The sequence below is a fragment of the Schistocerca cancellata genome, chromosome 5 (assembly GCF_023864275.1).
Source record: "Schistocerca cancellata isolate TAMUIC-IGC-003103 chromosome 5, iqSchCanc2.1, whole genome shotgun sequence".
NCBI classification, from domain to species: Eukaryota; Metazoa; Arthropoda; class Insecta; order Orthoptera; family Acrididae; genus Schistocerca; species Schistocerca cancellata.
Window position 1 is genome coordinate 775,918,039 of NC_064630.1, and position 20,401 is coordinate 775,938,439.

Sequence of the window (20,401 nt, forward strand, 5' to 3'; positions counted from 1 at the left end):
TATATTAAGGGTCTATACAAGGGCAATATTATGGAAATGGAAGAGGACATAGATGAAGATGAAATGGGAGATATGATACTGCATGAAGAATTTGACAGAGCACTGAAAGACCTAACTCAAAACAAGGGCCTGGGACTAGACAACATTCCCAGCATTCCCTTAGAACTACTGATACCCTTGGGAGAGCCAGTCATGACAAAACTCTTCCATCTGGTAAGCAAGATGTATGAGACAGGCGAAATACCCTGACTTCAAGAATATAATTCCAATCCCAAAAAGAGCAGGTGTTGACAGGTGTGAAAATTACCGAACTATCAGTTTAATAAGTCACAGTTGCAAAATACAGATGAATGGAAAAACTGGTAGAAGCCGACCTTGGGAAAGATCAGTTTGGATTCCATAGAAATACTGGAACACGTGAGGCAATACTGACCCTACGACATATCTTAGAAGATAGGTTAAGGAAAGGCAAAGCTACGTTCTAGCACCTGTGGACTTACAGGAAGCTTTTGGCAATGTTCACTGGAATACTCTCTTTCAGATTCTGAAGGTGGCAGTGGTAAAATAGACATTGTGAAAGGCTATTTACCTTTTGTACAGAAACCAGATGGCAGTCATGAGACAAGGGGGAATGAAAGGGATGCAGTGGTTGAGAAGGGAGTGAGACAGGGTTGTAGCCTATCCCTGATATTCAATCTGTATACTGAGCAAGCAGTAAAGGAAACAAAAGAAAAATTTGGAGTAGGAATTAAAATCCATGGTGAAGAAACAAAAACTTTTGAGGATTGCCGACGACATTGTAATTCTGGTAGAGACAGCAAAGGACCTGGAAGACCAGCTGAACAGAATGTACAGTGTCTTCAAAGGAGGATATAAGATGAACATCAACAAAAGCAAAATGAGGATAATGGAACATAGTCAAATTAAATCAGGTGATGCTGAGGGCATTAGGTTAGGAAATGAGACACTTAAAGTAGTAAATGAGTTTTGTTATTTGGGGAGTAAAATAAATGATGATGGTCCTAGTACAGAGGATATAAAATGTACACTGGCAATGGCAAAGAAAGCATTTCTGGCAAAGAGAAATTTGTTAACATCAAGTGTAGATTTAAGTGTCAGGAAGTCTTTTCTGAAAGTATTTGTATGGAATGTAGCCATGTATAGATGTGAAACATGGATGATAAACCGTTTGGCAAGAAGACAATAAAAGCTTTCAAAATGTGGTGCTACAGAAGAATGCTCAATATTAGATAAGTAGATCATGTAACTAATGATGAGGTACTGAAAAGAACTGGGAAGAAGAGGAATTTGTGGCACAACCTGACAAGAAAAAGGGGTCAGTTGGTAGGACACATTCTTAGGCACCAAGGGATCGCCAATTTAGTACTGGCAGGAAGCATGGAGGGTAATCATAGAGGGAGACCAAGAGATGAATACGCTAAGCAGATTCAGAAGGATGTAAGTTGCAGTAGTTATTCGGATATGAGGAGGCTTGCACAGGATAGAGTAGTATGGGGAGCTGCATCAAACCAGTTTATGGATTGAAGATCACAATAAACAATATGCAGAGGATATTGGTATTGAAAATGATACTTATACTACAGCTGCAACCACAGTACTGGCATAGTCATAAATTCACTAGCTAACCTAATCATTCCATCCTTTGCATACTCATCAATGGGACAGTTACACTGATGGAAAAAGAAATTGTGACACCAAGAGGGAGTTGTGTGACATAAACAAAAGGTGGTATGAGTGTTCCTACCTCTGCAAAATTATGTCAATTCAAATTTTGCACCTGTTGCACAATGTTAGCAACAATGCCTTTCAGGTGACAAAGATGCCATTGTCAACATCTCAGTAAGTTTGGACAATTTCGTGTAATAGGGCTATGAGGAGCTGGATGTTCCTTCTGTGACATTGCAGAAAGACTTCGCACAAATGCAGCCACTGTAGATGACTGCTGGTGGCAGAGGTCACGAGAATGTATGGATGCAAGAAGATCGGGCTCCAGATGGCCATGTGTCACTACCGAGAGAGAAGACCATTGTGTTTAATGTATGGCTCTGATGCATCATCTGCATCTTCAGCAGCAATTTGAGCAGCACTTGACAGCACAGTAACAAAATGAACTATGTAACTAGTGTCTGTTCTGTCAGACATATTTCTGTGTTTGATCCTGCTGCCTTTCTCCTTTCTGAGCATGTTACAATTAGGTTACTTCAAGGACACCTATGAGTCAAACATTCTGTAGTGTTGTTTCCACTAACCTCAAACCACCGCCATCTGTGACATCAGTAGTATCAATCAAGAGCTCAATGGAGGACAGTGTGTAGGTCTATTGTGTTTTCTCATGAAAGCTGGTTCTACCATAGTACCAGTTGATTGTGCTGGACACACTGGACCTACAATCGGAGATGTGGTCTGAGTTACAATTTTTTGTGACAGTAGGAGCACTCTTGTGGTTATTCCATACACGCTGATGGCAAATTTGTATGTTAACCTGGTGATTTGACCAGTTGTCCACCATTTGTGAACAGTATTCCAGCAGGTATTTTACAACAGAATAACACTCACTTCCATACCGTTGTTGTAACCCATCATGCTCTACAAGGTACTGACATGTCCCTTGCCCTGCTCGATTATCAGATCTTTCTCCAATCGAGGACATATGGGACATCATCGGACAACAACTCCAGCATCATCCACAAACAGCATTACCATCCCTATATTGACCAACCAAGTGCAACTGGCACGGAACTCCATTTCACAAATTGACATCTGGCATGTCTATAACACAATTCCCGCATGTTTGCATTCAACATTCTGGCAGTTACAGAACTCCATTTTACAAACTGATATCTGACATGTCTATGACACAATTCACGCATGTTTGCATTCAACATTCTGGCAGTTACACTAGTTATCAATGTACCAGCATTTCTCATTTGCAATGGCTTACATTAGTCTGTGATCTTGCAATGTTAAACACTTAAATACATTAACTAGAATCTGGTCTCAGCAGCCAGAGCAGTGGTCGTGTGTGTGTGTGAAGGAGGCCTTTTGGCCGAAAGCTTACTTGTTTAACATTCTGTTTGTTGTGCCCATCCGCAACACAACATCTCCACTATATGGTGAATAGCCACCTATCCTGTCCATAATATTGTCATTATTCCATCCTGGATATTCCATTGTTTGATTTTACCTAGACAAACGTATTCCAAAATTGCATTACTCTACATTCATTACTTTTTGGTGTTGCAATTTCTTTCTGTCAATGTATTTTTGTGCATATAATATCTTCACAGCAGAGGTATCAGTATTTCTGAACTAAGTATCCTAGATATATGTACATATGAGCCTTCCTTCCACTAAGAACTTTAAAAGTCTTCGTATAATTTTAATCCATTCTGACTGAGAGATGGGAGCCTTGCTAAGAATGGGGTACTTCTAACAATACTACATTCTCTATGGCAGAATCTTCTCTATCAAGCTTAAAAGGAGCTTAGCAGTCATTGACTTATGAATTCATACATTTCTTTTTTGTTTTGTGTCCACAGATTTCTCTATTATGATAGGAAGATGCTGAGAATGTGAGTGAAGATACCTTATTGTGGTTAGAATATTAACTTGGACTCATGAGTTTTTATTCAAGTCTCATTATCTGCCAATTCAGTTCACAGAAAACAGCGCCAGTGCAGGAGTATACCCTGCGGACACCTGTATTGATTAGTCCGATATGAAACCTGGGTTCATTACAGAAAACAATAAGAATGCCATAAGCTCTGATACCTGTACAGTCTTAAAAGTTTCCTGTTCCTCTGAGCAAGACCACAAGACTGCATTTCACACAGGCTGTCTTTTCCATCCAAAATGCTTAAAGGGTACAGCCTGCCACATTGAACATTTTGTTGGATTTCTGAGATATAGATGGATATTTGGGCTTCTAGAACCACCCAGAATGTAATGAACCATCATAAGTGGTTTGTAATGTTTATAGCTTACATCACTGCTATATGCTACTATTCTTCCTGATGTCCTTCTGCATTTTCTTTAGAAGGTCATGGCTTGACATAACACACTTACTATAGGGAAGGACTTTGAGGATTTCGACAGTTATTGGACAAGTATCTTCAAAACTTGACTGGATGTCATCATCTCAATCACTCTCGATATGTTATAATATTTTATTCAACTTTCAGTATTTCTTTCACAAAATTGGCTTCATTAAAGTTTGCAATGGGGGTCAAGTTTTATACAATGATTGGTTATACACAGAAAATAACTAGTTTATTTAAAAACTAAAAGATTTTCTTCGCCACTTAGGAAAAACATAAATCATAATCATTAGTTTCTAGGAATTATTTAGCCAAGTTTGTAAAATCTTCTAATATTTATGTAATGATACTGTACAAGCTTATTGAAAAATTTTATGTTCAAGTATTTACAGTTATTATGGATTGTAGTAAGTCTTGAGGAAGGCATATCGAACATGTGACTATTTCTGGTACTGTGTAAATGCACATTACATCTCGTGGTTTCTGCGTGATTCTCTGGATGGTAATCCAACATCTGACTGTCATCTTTTACCATATGAAAAAATATTTAACTCCTGGGGAACTGCCCCAGAGCAGTATTCTATATGCAGATGGGAACAGATGAAAGGAAAATTTGACTGTAGTAACAACTGTTTGATCACACTGTTCCTTAATTTATCCAGTTTGCTGCACAGATAATTAGGAAGTTCTTCCCAAAGAATGTTCAATGAACAGTCCAAAGTAGTTTTACTGTTTTATTTTCATTTTTAGTTATCTTTAGATTAAAAATTATTTAACTTGTTTTTGTATGGTTTATGCTCAGCTGATTTGACTAATACCAGTGACTAGTCATTTGCATAATTTCTCTATTGTTAGCTAGTAAATTCTGTAATTTCTCAACTGTGGTGATTAGTGTCATGTCATCAGCATACAGTATATTTTTACATCTACATAAGTCGGAAAGTCATTAATGTGGACAAAAAACAGGAAAGGCCCAACAACAAAGCCTTGTGGTATTCCCCTTTTTATTGGGAGCATTGCTTATTTCTGCTTATTTGCATATGCAAGCTGTAACCTATTACTTAAATAAGATTTGAATAGTCTGAGTGTTTTATCTTCAATCCCACAATATTCTAGCTCTTTGATTACTATAAATATGTAAGGAAGGGATAGATTACTACTTAACATAAAGACGACACATTAAAATGCAGAAAGGTACAGTTAAAAAGACACATAAACATTAGCTTTTGGACACAGCCTTCATCAGAAAAAGAAACACACACTATTCATTCACATAAGCAAGTACGCCTCACACATACTCCGGCAGCTTCGACCAGACTGTCACTCTAGTCAGAACTGCAGGAGTTGGTGGTAATGTGTGCGTGTGGTGTGCTTGCTTGTTCGAATGAATGGCATGTGTTTCTCTTTCTTTTTCTAGTGAAGGTTGTGGCCGAAAGCTAATCTGTAAGTGTCTTTTAACTATGCCTGCTGCAATTTAAAGTGTCATCTTTACAGTAAGTAGACATCTATCTTTCCCTTATGTTGTAGACATGGGAGTTTCCATTTTTTAATGATTATGTCGTGTAACACTGAATCAAATGCTTTGCTTAAATCAATGAGCATTCCAGACATAGATGGCCTTCTTTAATACCCTTCATAAATATTATTCATCAAAGGTTCAATTGCTTTTACAGTTGATAGGTTCGACCTGAAGCTGAACTATAGTTGATTTAAAATTTTGTTGCTTCAAAAAACCTGTATATCTGTTGGTGCATACAATATTGTTACTCTGGATATGATTTGTACTACTGAAATAGGTCTGTAGTTATTTGGGAGATTTTGATCACCTCTCTATTCACAGGTAATGAACCTGAGCTTAAGATATTCTGTGAAAATTGCTTTAGTTAGTACTCAGACTGTGAGAGAAATGGCGTTTAGACATACTTTGCTATACACTTTATGATAAAATTACCAAGTCGAAAATAGTCTTCTGTTTTGGAATTGCTTAGTTTATATATCGATTGTGAATGTCATTTAAAAGTGATTAGGGTACAAGCAAATTTCTCACTTGTTTTGCATGGCTGAGCAGGGCTTCTGTGTTGAAGTGGAATTATTGAGTGGAGTTGTGATGCTGACACTATTATCAAAATATTCATTGAGCATATCACAGTCAACAGGTATACTGTTTTCTTTATTGATATTAATTGCACTTTTAATGACACTCCAGGCTGATTTAAATTTATTTTTTGAATTTAAAATAATCTCATCATTTCTGTTCCACTTGGCATTTTTTTTTATTTTGGATCTGTAGAGTTTCTCATATTTGCATAGCTTTCCATGTTCCAGTCAAATTTATGATACTTGCCCATTTGGACTGAGAAATATGCCTAGTATTCTGAGTTTCTTAAGTTTTGGAGTGTAGCAGTTGTTCATATGATGACGCATATCTGCTTCATTAGCACTATTTTTTGGTTGCAGCAGGGCACATCTTTTCTACTCTGTACTTAAACTATGTTAGGAAAACAGAAAAGCATTTACCAATCATTTTATTACCATCCATTATAAGACACCAACACCTTTCCTTTAACTGATCTGTCATATTGTTTACATCGTATTTTTGTAGAAGTCTGTGTGTCACTTGTCTTTCTGTAGTATTGAGAGCTGAATTTTCCATTTTAAGCCACATTCCTGCATCATCTAGTATTCCTAATTCTGTAACATCCGTCTCTGTGTACATCACTATTTATGTTATCAACACATGTATTCAGTCTGGTGGCCTTTTTTGTCAGACAGTAATAGTTCAATGGTTTCAGAGTATTAGCCATATGAATCATGTTTTTTTTTTCTCTTTGCCCTTATATCTAAAATTAAATTTTATGCTGGCTATATTTGGAGAACTGCAACTTTAAAGTATTAATTTTTCCCATAAATAGTATCTCATCTGAGCCTAGAATTCAATAAACTGAAACAATTACATGAAGCATTTATTACAAATCTGTCAAAGTTGCAGTGAATATATTTCAACAAATAGTTTTGCACCAATTGGTTCATTCTCAAGCCTGACCTACTGAGACTGCACTGAAAGTACCTGATCTTAATGACGACCATATAATGTAACTAATGCACGCATCACACAGTGATGGCAGATAAATGTCACAATATAGCCATGTTCACTATAAAAGACCAAATCAGTTTGATTCTTTCATTGAAACCAAGCTGCAGTGGCAACACAATGTAGTCGAATCAGCAGGATGGGAGAATGTAGCTGTACTGCTCCATTACTCTGAAGGACGGCTGTTCTGAAAACTAGCAACATTCTCAGACATGTTTATGTGTGTACTGACGAGTCAGCATCTCAACTACTCGGACCTTGTTACCTTTATTTCCTAAATTTAAACCTTTTTTTGCATAGTGATGCCCTAACAAATAAAAATATTTAAGCAAACACACTGACTAATTCAGATCAGGTATCTCAGTACGGACATAATTTATTTTCACCTGTACGACTTAAATCCAAAAACTGCTAGGGTCCCCTCCTCACACAAGACTATCTGAGCAGGTAGGGCAATTTGGCCACACACTTATGTAGCAAGTATCTCGGATTACTGTAGGCCATCCAAACTGATAAGCCTTGGGTGGGGAGGCAGCCAAAGATTTCTTACAGTCATTCTTCGGCGTCTCTGGTTGGAAGCCTTCGAGACTCCTGTCAGTGATTTTTATTATCAATGGTAGGCAATGAGAAACTCAAAATTCCATTCTATTTAATTTTACAGGGCAAGCAAAAACGATTTCCTAAAAAATATATAGAGTGATAAAGATAATACTGCTTCATTTGTAACTACATGGTAGAAGTGACTGTAGGAAGATACAAGATGACTTGGACAGGATTTGTGATTGGTGTAAAGAATGGCAGCTAACTCTAAATATAGACAATGTAAATTAATCAGATGAATAGGAAAAAGAATCCTGTAATGTTTGAATACTCCATTAGTAGTAGTGCTTGACACAGTCACGTCGATTAAATCGTAACATTGCAGAATGATATGAAGTGGGACAAGCATGTGATGGCAATTGTGGGGAAGGTGGATAGTTGTCTTCGGTTCATTGGAAGAATTTTGGGAAGATGTAGTTCATCTGTAAAGGAGACCGCTTACAAAACACTAATACGACCTATTCTTGAGTACTGCTCGAGTGTTTGGGATCCCTATCAGGTTGGATCGAGGGTGAACATAGAAGCAATTCAGAGGTGGGCTGCTAGATTTGTTACTGGTAGGTTTGATCATTGGCGTACCCAGCGAAGGGCAAGGTGGGGGGGGGGGGGGGGGCAGTTTTTTACTAGTTTACTGTTTTATTTAATAAGAAATGCTGCATGTTTTCCCGGATTGTACAAGTGCATTCTTGTATTTAAAATGTTTATTAAAAGCAGTTTTTCACTAGTTTACTGTTTTATTTAATAAGAAGTGCTGTATGTTGTCTCGAGTCCTTGTTTCCTGAGACTAGTATGACCTGCCCCCCCCCCCTCCCCCCCCCCCCCCCCCCCCCCCGTTCATATTCTGGGTACGCCCTTGGGTTTGATCATCATGCAAATGTTACAGAAATGCTTCAGGAACTCGGGTGGGAGTCTCTGGAAGAAAGGAGGCGTTCTTTTCGTGAATCGCTACTAAGGAAATTTAGAGAACCAGCATTTGAGGCTGACTTACATTTCGTGGAAAAGACCACAAAGGTAAGAGAGATCAGGGCTCGTACAGCGGCATATAGGCAGTCATTTTTCCCTCGTTCTGTTTGGGAGTGGAACAGGAAGAGAAGATGCTAGTTGTGGTACGAGGTACCCTCCGCCACGCACCGTATGGTGGATTGCGGAGTATGTATGTAGATGTAGAAGCCTAGTTATTGACAGGCTAGAGAAATACCTGCACTTTCAAATCTCTCTTTGATAATGGAGTTACTGGTTACTGAAATTACTTGACCATCTTTATGTCTTCCTTCCATTTCCTTTTCGCTCAACTCAACACATACGAAACCAGAAGCAACCCCCTCCCCCCCTGCACTACCCCGCGGAATAAAACTACAAAAAGTGCTTGAACACTTATTCAGTGTTAGCTATAATTACGGCCTGCTCACATGTTTAACAATTACTCTTGAACCGAACATTACAGTAACTTTATGGGAGTCGCCAGAAGAAAACCTATGAATGCACAAGAAACGCAGCATTATTCTGCGGCGACGAGCGCACAGGCGATCTGCTTTACTCTTTGATTTTTATTAGTATTCTTTGCATTTACTTGCGTTTTGAGTTTATTGGTGTTCGAGCTTGAGAAAAAATAAAAAGTTATTGCTTGATTACTACATTGCATCTCTTCAGCAGACGAAGATAAGCTGTAGTTGCCCAAAACTTTACTGCATATGTCTGCCAGTAAATGTTAACACCATATCCATTATAACGCAGAACGACAACTCTGAATAAAGCGCTCAAAGGAGAAACATCCATTCGTGATGTTCTACATTTCTCGGCTGATTATCTCGCGTGTCTTAACTGAACGAATCAGAGCGCGGAGACTGGTTATGAGATGCTCTTACTGACCTTAGAAGAAATGACAAATAGTCTAGCAGCGTAACGGAAACCCAATACCAAAGGGAGAAAAAGACTACCAGAATAATGACAAGAATTGGGCGAGTAATGTTAACCCACAACATGAGACAGTTTGATAATGCTTCAGTCGCACACATACACCACCGCCATAGCATTCGATAATGCATTACAAGGACTTCGAAGGATTTTTATTTTTTTTACGTGGTACATTAACTAATCTCTCACTAGCACGATAAGCTTCCTTTACAGAAATCCAATGTAAAACAAAGCAACGATTTCTCCTGAATTCCAGAGTCCTTCCACCACATTTTAAGAAACTAACACAGTATCGTAATACAAAATTTCTGTCGTTTAGTGCCAGTCTCGTTTTGTCGAGCTGTGTGATCAAACATGTTTATGTCACTGCAACCACGTCTTTATTCTTTCAAATTACAATTGTGAAACAACAGAACTTACTTCCACAGACGGTTCAAATCATGGTCGTTCCTTCTTGCAAAACATGTCGACTATCTTTGAAGTAATTATTTTAACCATCGTTCCTATAGTTTATTGAGTTTCAGCGCGATTTATAAATAAATATTTGTGTTTAGGGACTTGAGATATGTGTATTCGCTTTTTGAATCGATAAGTAAATAAGCACACGGCTACATCGCTTCTGGAAAATAAAATCAGTGTCGTAAAATGGACGAGCAACTGAAGACACATGAGTAAGCTCCGAATTACAAGCTTGTGCCAAGGGGTGGTCTGAGTTATTTGGAAAATGTTTATGCTATTGTCAGTGTATATTTCCTGTCGCCCTTCACATTTGAATACATTCCGGATCTGTGATTGTCGGCTAAGTTCATAAAGGCGTAATATGAGGAAACTACCTTAATTCAACTCCCTTCCCACTCTTGTCTTTCCACACAGTGACAAGAGCTAAACCGGCTTATATACCGGGGCCTGCTTGTTTGTCACATAGCGACAGATTTATCAAAATATGTTTCTTCTCAAAGAAAATATTACCAGCACCACTTAAGAGCACATCTTAAGATCAGTGTTTGAGAAACGTGACTTGGTGAATGTCAATTTAGATGCAATGGTGTTTACAATGCAGCGAATGCCACAATAATTTCGAAAATGTGCGCGAAACCCGAACATTATTGCCTAAAGTGGAACAACTATCAAGATCATCTGGCAGAAGTGTTCTTACATTTACTGCAAGCTCAATCACTGGTTGATGTCACATTGTGTGCTGAAGGGCAGAAGATATATGCACACAGGATTGTTCTTTCGGCCTGCAGCTCATATTTTCATGTAAGATATTAGCCCCTACATTAGGTCCACATATAAGTTCGTTGACCGTGAAAGCTCACTGAATTGTACTGTTGTTCATTAGGAGCTTCTCTCAGGAGTGGAAGATGCCCATCCGATCATAATCCTCAGCGAAATGTGTGTGGAAGACATCCAGTCAGTCATAGAATTCGTTTACAGAGGAGAATTAAGTGTGACTGCTGAGCGCTTCAGTTCAGTTTTGAAAGTAGCAGAAGAATTAAGAATTAGAGGGCTTATGGAAGTAAGTATGTTTATTTTATTCTGTATCCTGTTATTTATTATAATATCTGTTTAAATTTACGCTCATTGTAACTTGTTTTATTTACTAAACTGTACATCATAACAACATGTTTATTTCCGTTTATGAGGTTAAGTTTCACATAATTCCAGGGGTGAATTACTTTAGGCAGAGTGGTTCCTCTGTACACGTTAACTCATTCAAATCATTTAAACACATTCTTGGATGGTACTAGCACTTCAGTTTACCAAAAACAGCACTATTTCTGCCGATGAGTCCAATGCAATGTAGCACTTTCACTGGGTGCTGCAGGAAATAAAAGAATTGTTGAAAGTTAGGTGACTAGTGGGCAGCATGAACTTCTTTTTAGTCACTGTCAACTCGAAACATCAAAATCACAATGTATATAGCAGCACTGTAGTGGCCTTTGGGAAGACTGTGTATACTGTGGTTTTTTTTATTTCACTTTATTTTAAAATGATTAATAAAACTTCTTTCATGAGTTTCGCCTCTTTTTTTTTTTTTTTTAAAAAAAACCTATGCTGGACCAATATCAGGCTAAGTCTTCAGTGGCACACTGTAAATATTGTTAGGCCTATTTCATATGAGTAGTCTTTAAGACATACTACAAATAGTTGTATGTTCATATGTGGCAGTACATGCTTCATATTCTTACAAAAAATGGTGGCCCATTACATGAATGATCACAGGATAATGTTCGTAGATTTGGCCACTATTCATTTTTAACAACATGAAGCAATTGAAAGGGTGTGCCCTGAAGATAAAACCTTCCTTTGAACTGCACTGTGAAAAATAAAAACAATTATGATTACAATGTTTAATTTTTGTATAAAACGACCACGTGGTTCTATTTCATAAACTGATGGATACGTAATGGTACAAGTGAGCAACAAATCAGTAGTCTCGTATGGTTTTGTAGCGTCAGCCAAACATAAAATTGGAGTAGACCCTACGTTAAAGAGAGTCAAGCGAAAGTTGTGATTCTATCCATCTGCTTTGACCCATGATTCAGTGTGTTGTGTTGTGTGAAGTCATGGTGACAATCTTTCTGAGTCGGGTCGTATTTGTAGATGGTGTTTTGTAATGTGATGCATTCAAGTGGTGGATATTTAGGTTTGAAATTCTTTGTAAGGTAAATTAAGAGTGAATTGGTTGGTTGATTTGGAGAGGGGGGACCCAAGAGTGAGGTCATTGGTCCCATCGGATTAGGGAAGGAAGTCTGCCATGCCCTTTCAAAGAAACCATCCCAGAGAGGCTGAAGTGATTTATAGAAATCATGGAAAACCAAAATCAGGATGGCCAGAAATGGGTTTGAACTGTCATCCTTCCGAATATGAGTCCAGTATATATTAAGAGTCATGTGACATTGTGTGGTGACTGTGTCAGGGTATTTTTGTAAGAGTTTGTGGTGGTCTGTTAGTGAGTTACTTTGATTTTGCATTTTTTTTTTTGGTCTGTTTTTGATGTGACAGAAATTTATAAGTAGGTTGTTGCACGTTGCAACAGGCAAACACATTTTCTATGATCAAGCTCCTACAGCTACTTGGACTGATAGTAGATTACATTGTTTTTGAGATTGTGTGTGGGAGTGTGTGTTGATCAGTCTGAATTTATGTGGCTTTTGTTTGGAAGTGTTTTTTGTGGTTTTATTTGTTTTTATAGTAGCTATGTCATATGTGTGTTTATGTTTTGGCTATAGTTGTTGGTGAATATTGAAATTGGTGATGCAAATTTTCATGGATCTTGGCGTTTTCTTGTTAGTGTTTGGTAGTTGTGTTAGATTGTGGTTGGTAGCTGTCACAGATATTTGTTTACCATCCTTGCCCCCCCCCCCCCCCTCCCCATGAACCATGGACCTTGCCGTTGGTGGGGAGGCTTGCGTGCCTCAGCGATACAGATAGCCGTAGCGTAGCTACAACCACAACGGAGGGGTATCTGTTGAGAGGCCAGACAAACGTGTGGTTCCTGAAGAGGGGCAGTAGCCTTTTCAGTAGTTGCAAGGGCAACGGTCTAGATGATTGACTGATCTGGCCTTGTAACAATAACCAAAACGGCCTAGCTGTGCTGGTACTGCGAACGGCTGAAAGCAAGGGGAAACTACGGCCGTAATTTTTCCCGAGGGCATGCAGCTTTACTGTATGATTAAATGATGATGGCGTCCTCTTGGGTAAAATATTCCGGAGGTAAAATAGTCCCCCATTCGGATCTCCGGGCGGGGACTACTCAAGAGGATGTCGTTATCAGGAGAAAGAAAACTGGCGTTCTACGGATCGAAGCGTGGAATGTCAGATCCCTTAATCGGGCAGGTAGGTTAGAAAATTTAAAAAGGGAAATGGATAGGTTAAAGTTAGATATAGTGGGAATTAGTGAAGTTCGGTGGCAGGAGGAACAAGACTTCTGGTCAGGTGACTACAGGGTTATAAACACAAAGTCAAATAGGGGTAATGCAGGAGTAGGTTTAATAATGAATAGGAAAATAGAAGTGCGGGTAAGCTACTACAAACAGCATAGTGAACGCATTATTGTGGCCAAGATAGATACGAAGCCCACACCTACTACAGTAGTACAAGTTTATATGCCAACTAGCTCTGCAGATGACGAAGAAATTGAAGAAATGTATGATGAAATAAAAGAAATTATTCAGATAGTGAAGGGAGACGAAAATTTAATAGTCATGGGTGACTGGAATTCGAGTGTAGGAAAAGGGAGAGAAGGAAACGTAGTAGGTGAATATGGATTGGGGCTAAGAAATGAAAGAGGGAGCTGCCTGGTAGAATTTTGCACAGAGCACAACTTAATCATAGCTAACACTTGGTTTAAGAATCATGATAGAAGGTTGTATACATGGAAGAACCCTGGAGATACTAAAAGGTATCAGATAGTTTATATAATGGTAAGACAGAGATTTAGGAACCAGGTTTTAAATTGTAAGACATTTCCAGGGGCAGATTTGGACTCTGACCACAATCTATTGGTTATGACCTGTAAATTAAAACTGAAGAAACTGCAAAAAGGTGGGAATTTAAGGAGATGGGACCTGGATAAACTGAAAGAACCAGAGGTTGTACAGAGTTTCAGGGAGAGCATAAGGGAACAATTGACAGGAATGGGGGAAAGAAATACAGTAGAAGAAGAATGGGTAGCTTTGAGGGATGAAGTAGTGAAGGCAGCAGAGGATCAAGTAGGTAAAAAGACGAGGGCTAGTAGAAATCCTTGGGTAACAGAAGAAATATTGAATTTAATTGATGAAAGGAGAAAATATAAAAATGCAGTAAGTGAAGCAGGCAAAAAGGAATACAAATGTCTCAAAAATGAGATCGACAGGAATTGCAAAATGGCTAAGCAGGGATGGCTAGAGGACAAATGTAAGGATGTAGAGGCTTATCTCACTAGGGGTAAGATAGATATTGCCTACAGGAAAATTAAAGAGACCTTTGGAGATAAGAGAACCACTTGTATGAACATCAAGAGCTCAGATGGAAACCCAGTTCTAAGCAAAGAAGGGAAAGCAGAAAGGTGGAAGGAGTATATACAGGGTCTATACAAGGGCGATGAACTTGAGGACAATATTATGGAAATGGAAGAGGATGTAGATGAAGACGAAATGGGAGATACGATACTGCATGAAGAGTTTGACAGAGCACTGAAAGACCTGAGTCGAAACAAGGCCCCCGGAGTAGACAACATTCCATTGGAACTACTGACGGCCTTGGGAGAGCCAGTCCTGACAAAACTCTACCATCTGGTGAGCAAGATGTATGAAACAGGCGAAATACCCTCAGACTTCAAGAAGAATATAATAATTCCAATCCCAAAGAAAGCAGGTGTTGACAGATGTGAAAATTACCGAACTATCAGTTTAATAAGCCACAGCTGCAAAATACTAACATGAATTCTTTACAGACGAATGGAAAAACTGGTAGAAGCCGACCTCGGGGAAGATCAATTTGGATTCCGTAGAAATGTTGGAACACGTGAGGCAATACTGACCTTACGACTTATCTTAGAAGAAAGATTAAGGAAAGGCAAACCTCCGTTTCTAGCATTTGTAGACTTAGAGAAAGCTTTTGACAATATTGACTGGATTACTCTCTTTCAAATTCTAAAGGTGGCAGGGGTAAAATACAGGGAGCAAAAGGCTATTTACAATTTGCACAGAAACCAGATGGCAGTTATAAGAGGCGAGGGAGATGAAAGGGAAGCAGTGGTTAAGAAGGGAGTAAGACAGGGTTGTAGCCTCTCCCCGATGTTATTCAATCTGTATATTGAGCAAGCAGTAAAGGAAACAAAAAAAAAATTCGGAGTAGGTATTAAAATCCATGGAGAAGAAATAAAAACGTTGAGGTTCGCCGATGACATTGTAATTCTGTCAGAGACAGCAAAGGACTTGGAAGAGCAGTTGAATGGATTGGATGGTGTCTTGAAGGGAGGATATAAGATGAACATCAACAAAAGCAAAACGAGGATAATGGAATGTAGTCGAATTAAGTTGGGTGATGTTGAGGGTATTAGATTAGGAAATGAGACACTTAAAGTAGTAAAGGAGTTTTGCTATTTGGGGAGCAAAATAACTGATGATGGTCGAAGTAGAGAGGATAAAAAATGTAGACTGGCAATGGCAAGGAAAGCGTTTCTGAAGAAGAGAAATTTGTTAACATCGAGTATAGATTTAAGTTCAGGAAGTCATTTCTGAAAGTATTTGTATGGAGTGTAGCCATGTATGGAAGTGAAACATGGACGGTAAATAGTTTGGACAAGAAGAGAATAGAAGCTTTCGAAATGTGGTGCTACAGAAGAATGCTGAAGATTAGATGGGTAGATCACATAACTAATGAGGAAGTATTGAATAGGATTGGGGAGAAGAGAAGTTTGTGGCACAACTTGACCAGAAGAAGGGATGTTCTGAGGCATCAAGGGATCACCAATTTAGTATTTATTGGAGGGCAGTGTGGAGGGTAAAAATCGTAGGGGGAGACCAAGAGATGAATACACTAAGCAGATTCAGAAGGATGTAGGTTGCAGTAGGTACTGGGAGATGAAGAAGCTTGCACAGGATAGAGTAGCATGGAGAGCTGCATCAAACCAGTCTCAGGACTGAAGACCATAACAACAACAACAACATTGGGTAGGCTACATTTTTGATTTTAGTTACATGAGTGAGTTTTGATTTATTGAACTGTACACTTTGGTTTAGGTGTAGAGGGTAACTGAAGGTTTGGACTATGGATTTGACTGTTTGAGTGTGTTGATTTTTGGTACAGCTAGTATCATTGTAGCTGCTGTATAGATCGAGCAAAAAGTTGTGATTTTGGATTTTTTAATTGTGTATTGGTTTCTGATATTGGAGGCTTAGTAGGAGTTACATAGATAAAGAAATTTGCGGTACTGGTATTTTCAATTTGTGTGTGGGTTCCTCGTATCAAAAGCTTCATGTTAAGCTGTATACGTCAAAGGAAATTTGTAATGTTGAGTTTTCAAGCTGTGAGTGGATTCCTGGTATTGAGGGGCTTATTTTAGCTATTTAGGTATAAAGGAAAATTTGCGGTACCGAGCTGGGTTTTCAAGTTGCGTGTGGGTTACTGGTATCATGGTCTCAGTTTGAGCTGTATAGGTCAAGCAAATTTTACAATACCAATGGTTTTCACTTTTATATTTTTTGATTGTCTTGAATGAGAAGAATTTCATGTGCTTAGTTTTTGGATTAATGTTTGTTTTGGAGCAGTGTTGTTACTCTAATTGTCATCTAATTTGTCCCATTAGTTTCATTATATTGCTATAGTTAAATAATTCACGTGTTATTCAATTTTTTCATGAGTGTAAAGGGTGATAGTGTGGTCATGAATATTCTATGACATCTGCATTTTACATTAATTGCTGCTTGTCAATTACTATCCCAATCAGTTTATTCCAAGCAGATAAGTTTAGTTTCTCACATAAAAATTGTATCCTTATTTAAACTAGTTGTTTGAATTTCTCTTTGAACTATTTAAATTTGAACTTTAATAAATAAATAATATCCTATCCAATGTCTGTAGGTGAGCAACCATTTGCCCCAGTTTGATGATACATGCCCAGAAAATGAACAGGAAGTTATTGTATGTGATACAGGAGAAGCTTGTGCACCAGATTCAAGTGAGGCAGTAGTTCAGTCAGTGGTAAGCAGTCAAAATAAAATTTCTCCTCATTTAGTCTGCAAACCTTAGCTAGCTGTTTGCCGTTTATGCTGTTGATGAATAATGTGTTCCTGGACCTCCTGCATGCACTCTCCTCCTCTCCCCCTCTCCTGCTCTCTCCATTTCTCTCTCTCCCCCTCCCCCTCTCTCCCTCCCCCTCTCTCCCCCTCTCCCTCCCCCCCTCTCTCTCTCTCTTTCTTTCTCACGTGTACATGTGCTCTGTGTATGTGTGTGTGTGTGTGTGTGTGTGTGTGTGTGTGTGTGTGTGAGAGAGAGAGAGAGAGAGAGAGAGAGAGAGAGAGAGAGAGAGAGAGACACAGACAGATCGACTGACCGACCAACATTTGTATACACCATGAGAAGTGTAAAGTGCACCATAAAATCTTTAAAATCAAAGGTTATAATTGCTGTGATAAAATTTCAACAAAGCTAATTGAAGAGTATTCTTCTGTTTTTGTCAACATACCAAACTATGTGACTAACCAGTTCTAAGGGATGTCGGTCAGTGTGAGCAGGTATAGAAAAAGCAGGCAGACAGTGGTGTTGGATACAGTTTTTTGACTTTCTTTTTAGACACACATAGTGATTGCGCACCCACAGGAGATGGGCATCAGACGGGGAGAAATGAACATCTGTCCAGGGCGGACTCATGTAGCTGTGCCGGTGTCAGCACTTCTCACCCACATGGCTCTGCAGGGAGCAATCTCTCGCCCAACTGGCTCTGCAGGGATCAACCTTGTTTAGCTGGACATTCCAACTGCCTCACAACACTGTGTCAGGCGATGACCCCTCAGCTCTCATAAATGTGAGCAGAGTCAGCCGACCTCCAGTCAGTGGTAGCCAGTGGCTCCAGAACTGTTTACAAGGTGTAACATTGCATGACAGCAAGCACCTGGAATACAGCAACATATTTTTTTATCACTGGAAAATTTCACTGCTGGCTGAAATATGCTGAGGTTAAATCTCTGTATAAGAAAGGTAACAAAATAAATAAAAACCGTCAAACTTCCATTCAGTTTCACCTTTGTCAATCTTCTTGAAAATTTTAGAAAAGGTAATGTGCAAGTGGCATCTTAACCTTCTCACTACAAATAATATTTTGTAAAACCCCAGTTCGGAAGTCTAAGTGTTTCTAATGTTGGGAAGGGTATTTACACTTACAGCAAGACAGTAAATTACAGGCTATTGGTATATTCTGTAAGCTGTCAAAATCACAATACTCTTTTACATGAATTAAGACGTCATGACGTAACAGGTAATCAGTGGCAAAGTGCTAGCCTATGATTCCAAAGGGCTCTGGTTCGATCCTCCGCCAGCCCTAGGATTTTTATGTGTCATTTGAATAGTTTTAGGTATTGCATGAAAGAATTAATGTCGAAGTGTGTAAATGCTAGATTACAAATTTGCACTTCTATAACTACTTAATCTTTCACCTTTGGCTGTGTTGTTGGTGGATCTGTGGTTGTACGAAACAAGAAATATATTTAGTCTAATGTATAGGACTTATAAATTTTATACTATGTTTACAGTCTTCATAGTTCTTTACTATCTGCACTAGTGGTAAATGTGCATTTATAGTGTCAGTGACTGTTGCGTTGCTTGCCAATCTAAGAGGACTGTTCAGATTATCTCCTAAATCATTTATGTAGATTAGTAACAGCAGAGGGCCTAAACAGTCCCTTGGGGAGCATTGGATATCACTTCTGTTTTACTCGATTTTCCATCGATTACTATGACCTTTCTGATAGAAAATCTCAGATCCAGTCACATAGCTGAAGTGATACTCCATAGGCATGCAATTTGATTAGAAATCTCTAGTGAGAAATGATTTCAAAACCCTTTTGGATATTTAGAAATATGGCGTCAATTTGAGATACCCTGTCAATAACACTCATTACTTCATGCGAATAACGAACTAGTTGTGTCTCACAAGAATGACACTTTCTGAATCCGTGATGTCTGTGTGCCAATAGACTGTTACCTTTGAGATAATTCATAATGTTCCGACTCAGTATATGTTCCAAAATCCGACTGCAAATGAATGTTAGTGCTATGGGTCTGCAATTCAGCAAATTTCTCACCTTGCTTGGGTACTGGTATGACCTGTGCGACTTTCCAGTATCTTGGTATGGATCTTTTGTGAAATGAGTGGTCATATATATTTGCTAAGTGTGGGGCTATTGTATCAACAAACCCTGAAGGAACCTTTTTGGTATTTAATCTGGACTGGAAGACTTGCTTTTATTGAGTGCTTTAGGCTGTTTCGCTACACCTAAGATATCTACTTCTTAGTTTTCATGTTATTAAACAGATATTTTGCATTTACTTTTGGTGGATTTGGATGTTGCAGTATTAAGTCTTGCTACAATGACCTTGTGGTCAGGTCACTAACTCCTTTGTCTGTCATGATGCTCCCTATTTGATCAGGATTATTTGTTGCTAAGAGGTCAAGTATGTTTTCACAACCATTTACACTTAAAGTGGGCTCCTGAGCAAATTGCTCAAATTAATTTTTGCAGAAAGTATTTAGTACAATTTCTGATGATATTTTATACCTACCACGGGCTTTGAATGTGTATTTTCACCAACAACTCAAGGATATATTGAGGTCACCACCAGCTATATTCATATGAGTAGAGGTACCAGTTTGTGATGAGACTCAAGTTGTCTTTGAACTGTTGAGCAGCTGTCATCTGAGTTTGGAAGGGGGAGGGGTGGGGGGGCAGTTGATAAAGGGAACCATTCATAGATTATTCCACCTGTCAAGTATAGCCTCTGCCCACACTAACCCATACATCAATTTCACTATGAGATAACCTACTTCTAACAGCAACAAAGATGCGCCACAACACTGTTAGGTCCTTTGTAAAAATTTTGGCTTAACTTAATGTAGGACTTTTGCCAGTTTTGATACATATAATGATTTGAATGTCAGTGCTTTCTGTTAGCACTAGGAATTTAGGTTCTTTTACAACACAGCTACAACAGTGAACAGTTACAATACCGATTGTTAGTATGTGTACCCTCT

At 38.7% G+C, this 20,401-nt stretch overlaps 1 protein-coding gene across 3 annotated transcripts in view; it reads left to right on the plus strand.

Annotated features, from left to right (window-relative positions):
- The first annotated feature begins 10,084 nt into the window (after positions 1–10,084).
- LOC126187564 (protein bric-a-brac 2-like) overlaps positions 10,085–20,401 on the plus strand; it is a 127,581-nt gene continuing 117,264 nt past the window's right edge. For all 3 annotated transcript variants that reach the window (XR_007537757.1, XM_049928720.1, XM_049928721.1), the window contains exons 1-3: positions 10,085–10,923; positions 11,006–11,182; positions 17,236–17,355. Coding sequence is in view for 2 of the 3 variants with exons in the window: in XM_049928720.1 (XP_049784677.1) it covers positions 10,747–10,923; positions 11,006–11,182; positions 17,236–17,355 (474 nt within the window). In the remaining variant the exon portion in view is untranslated. The remainder of the gene's footprint in view (positions 10,924–11,005; positions 11,183–17,235; positions 17,356–20,401) is intronic.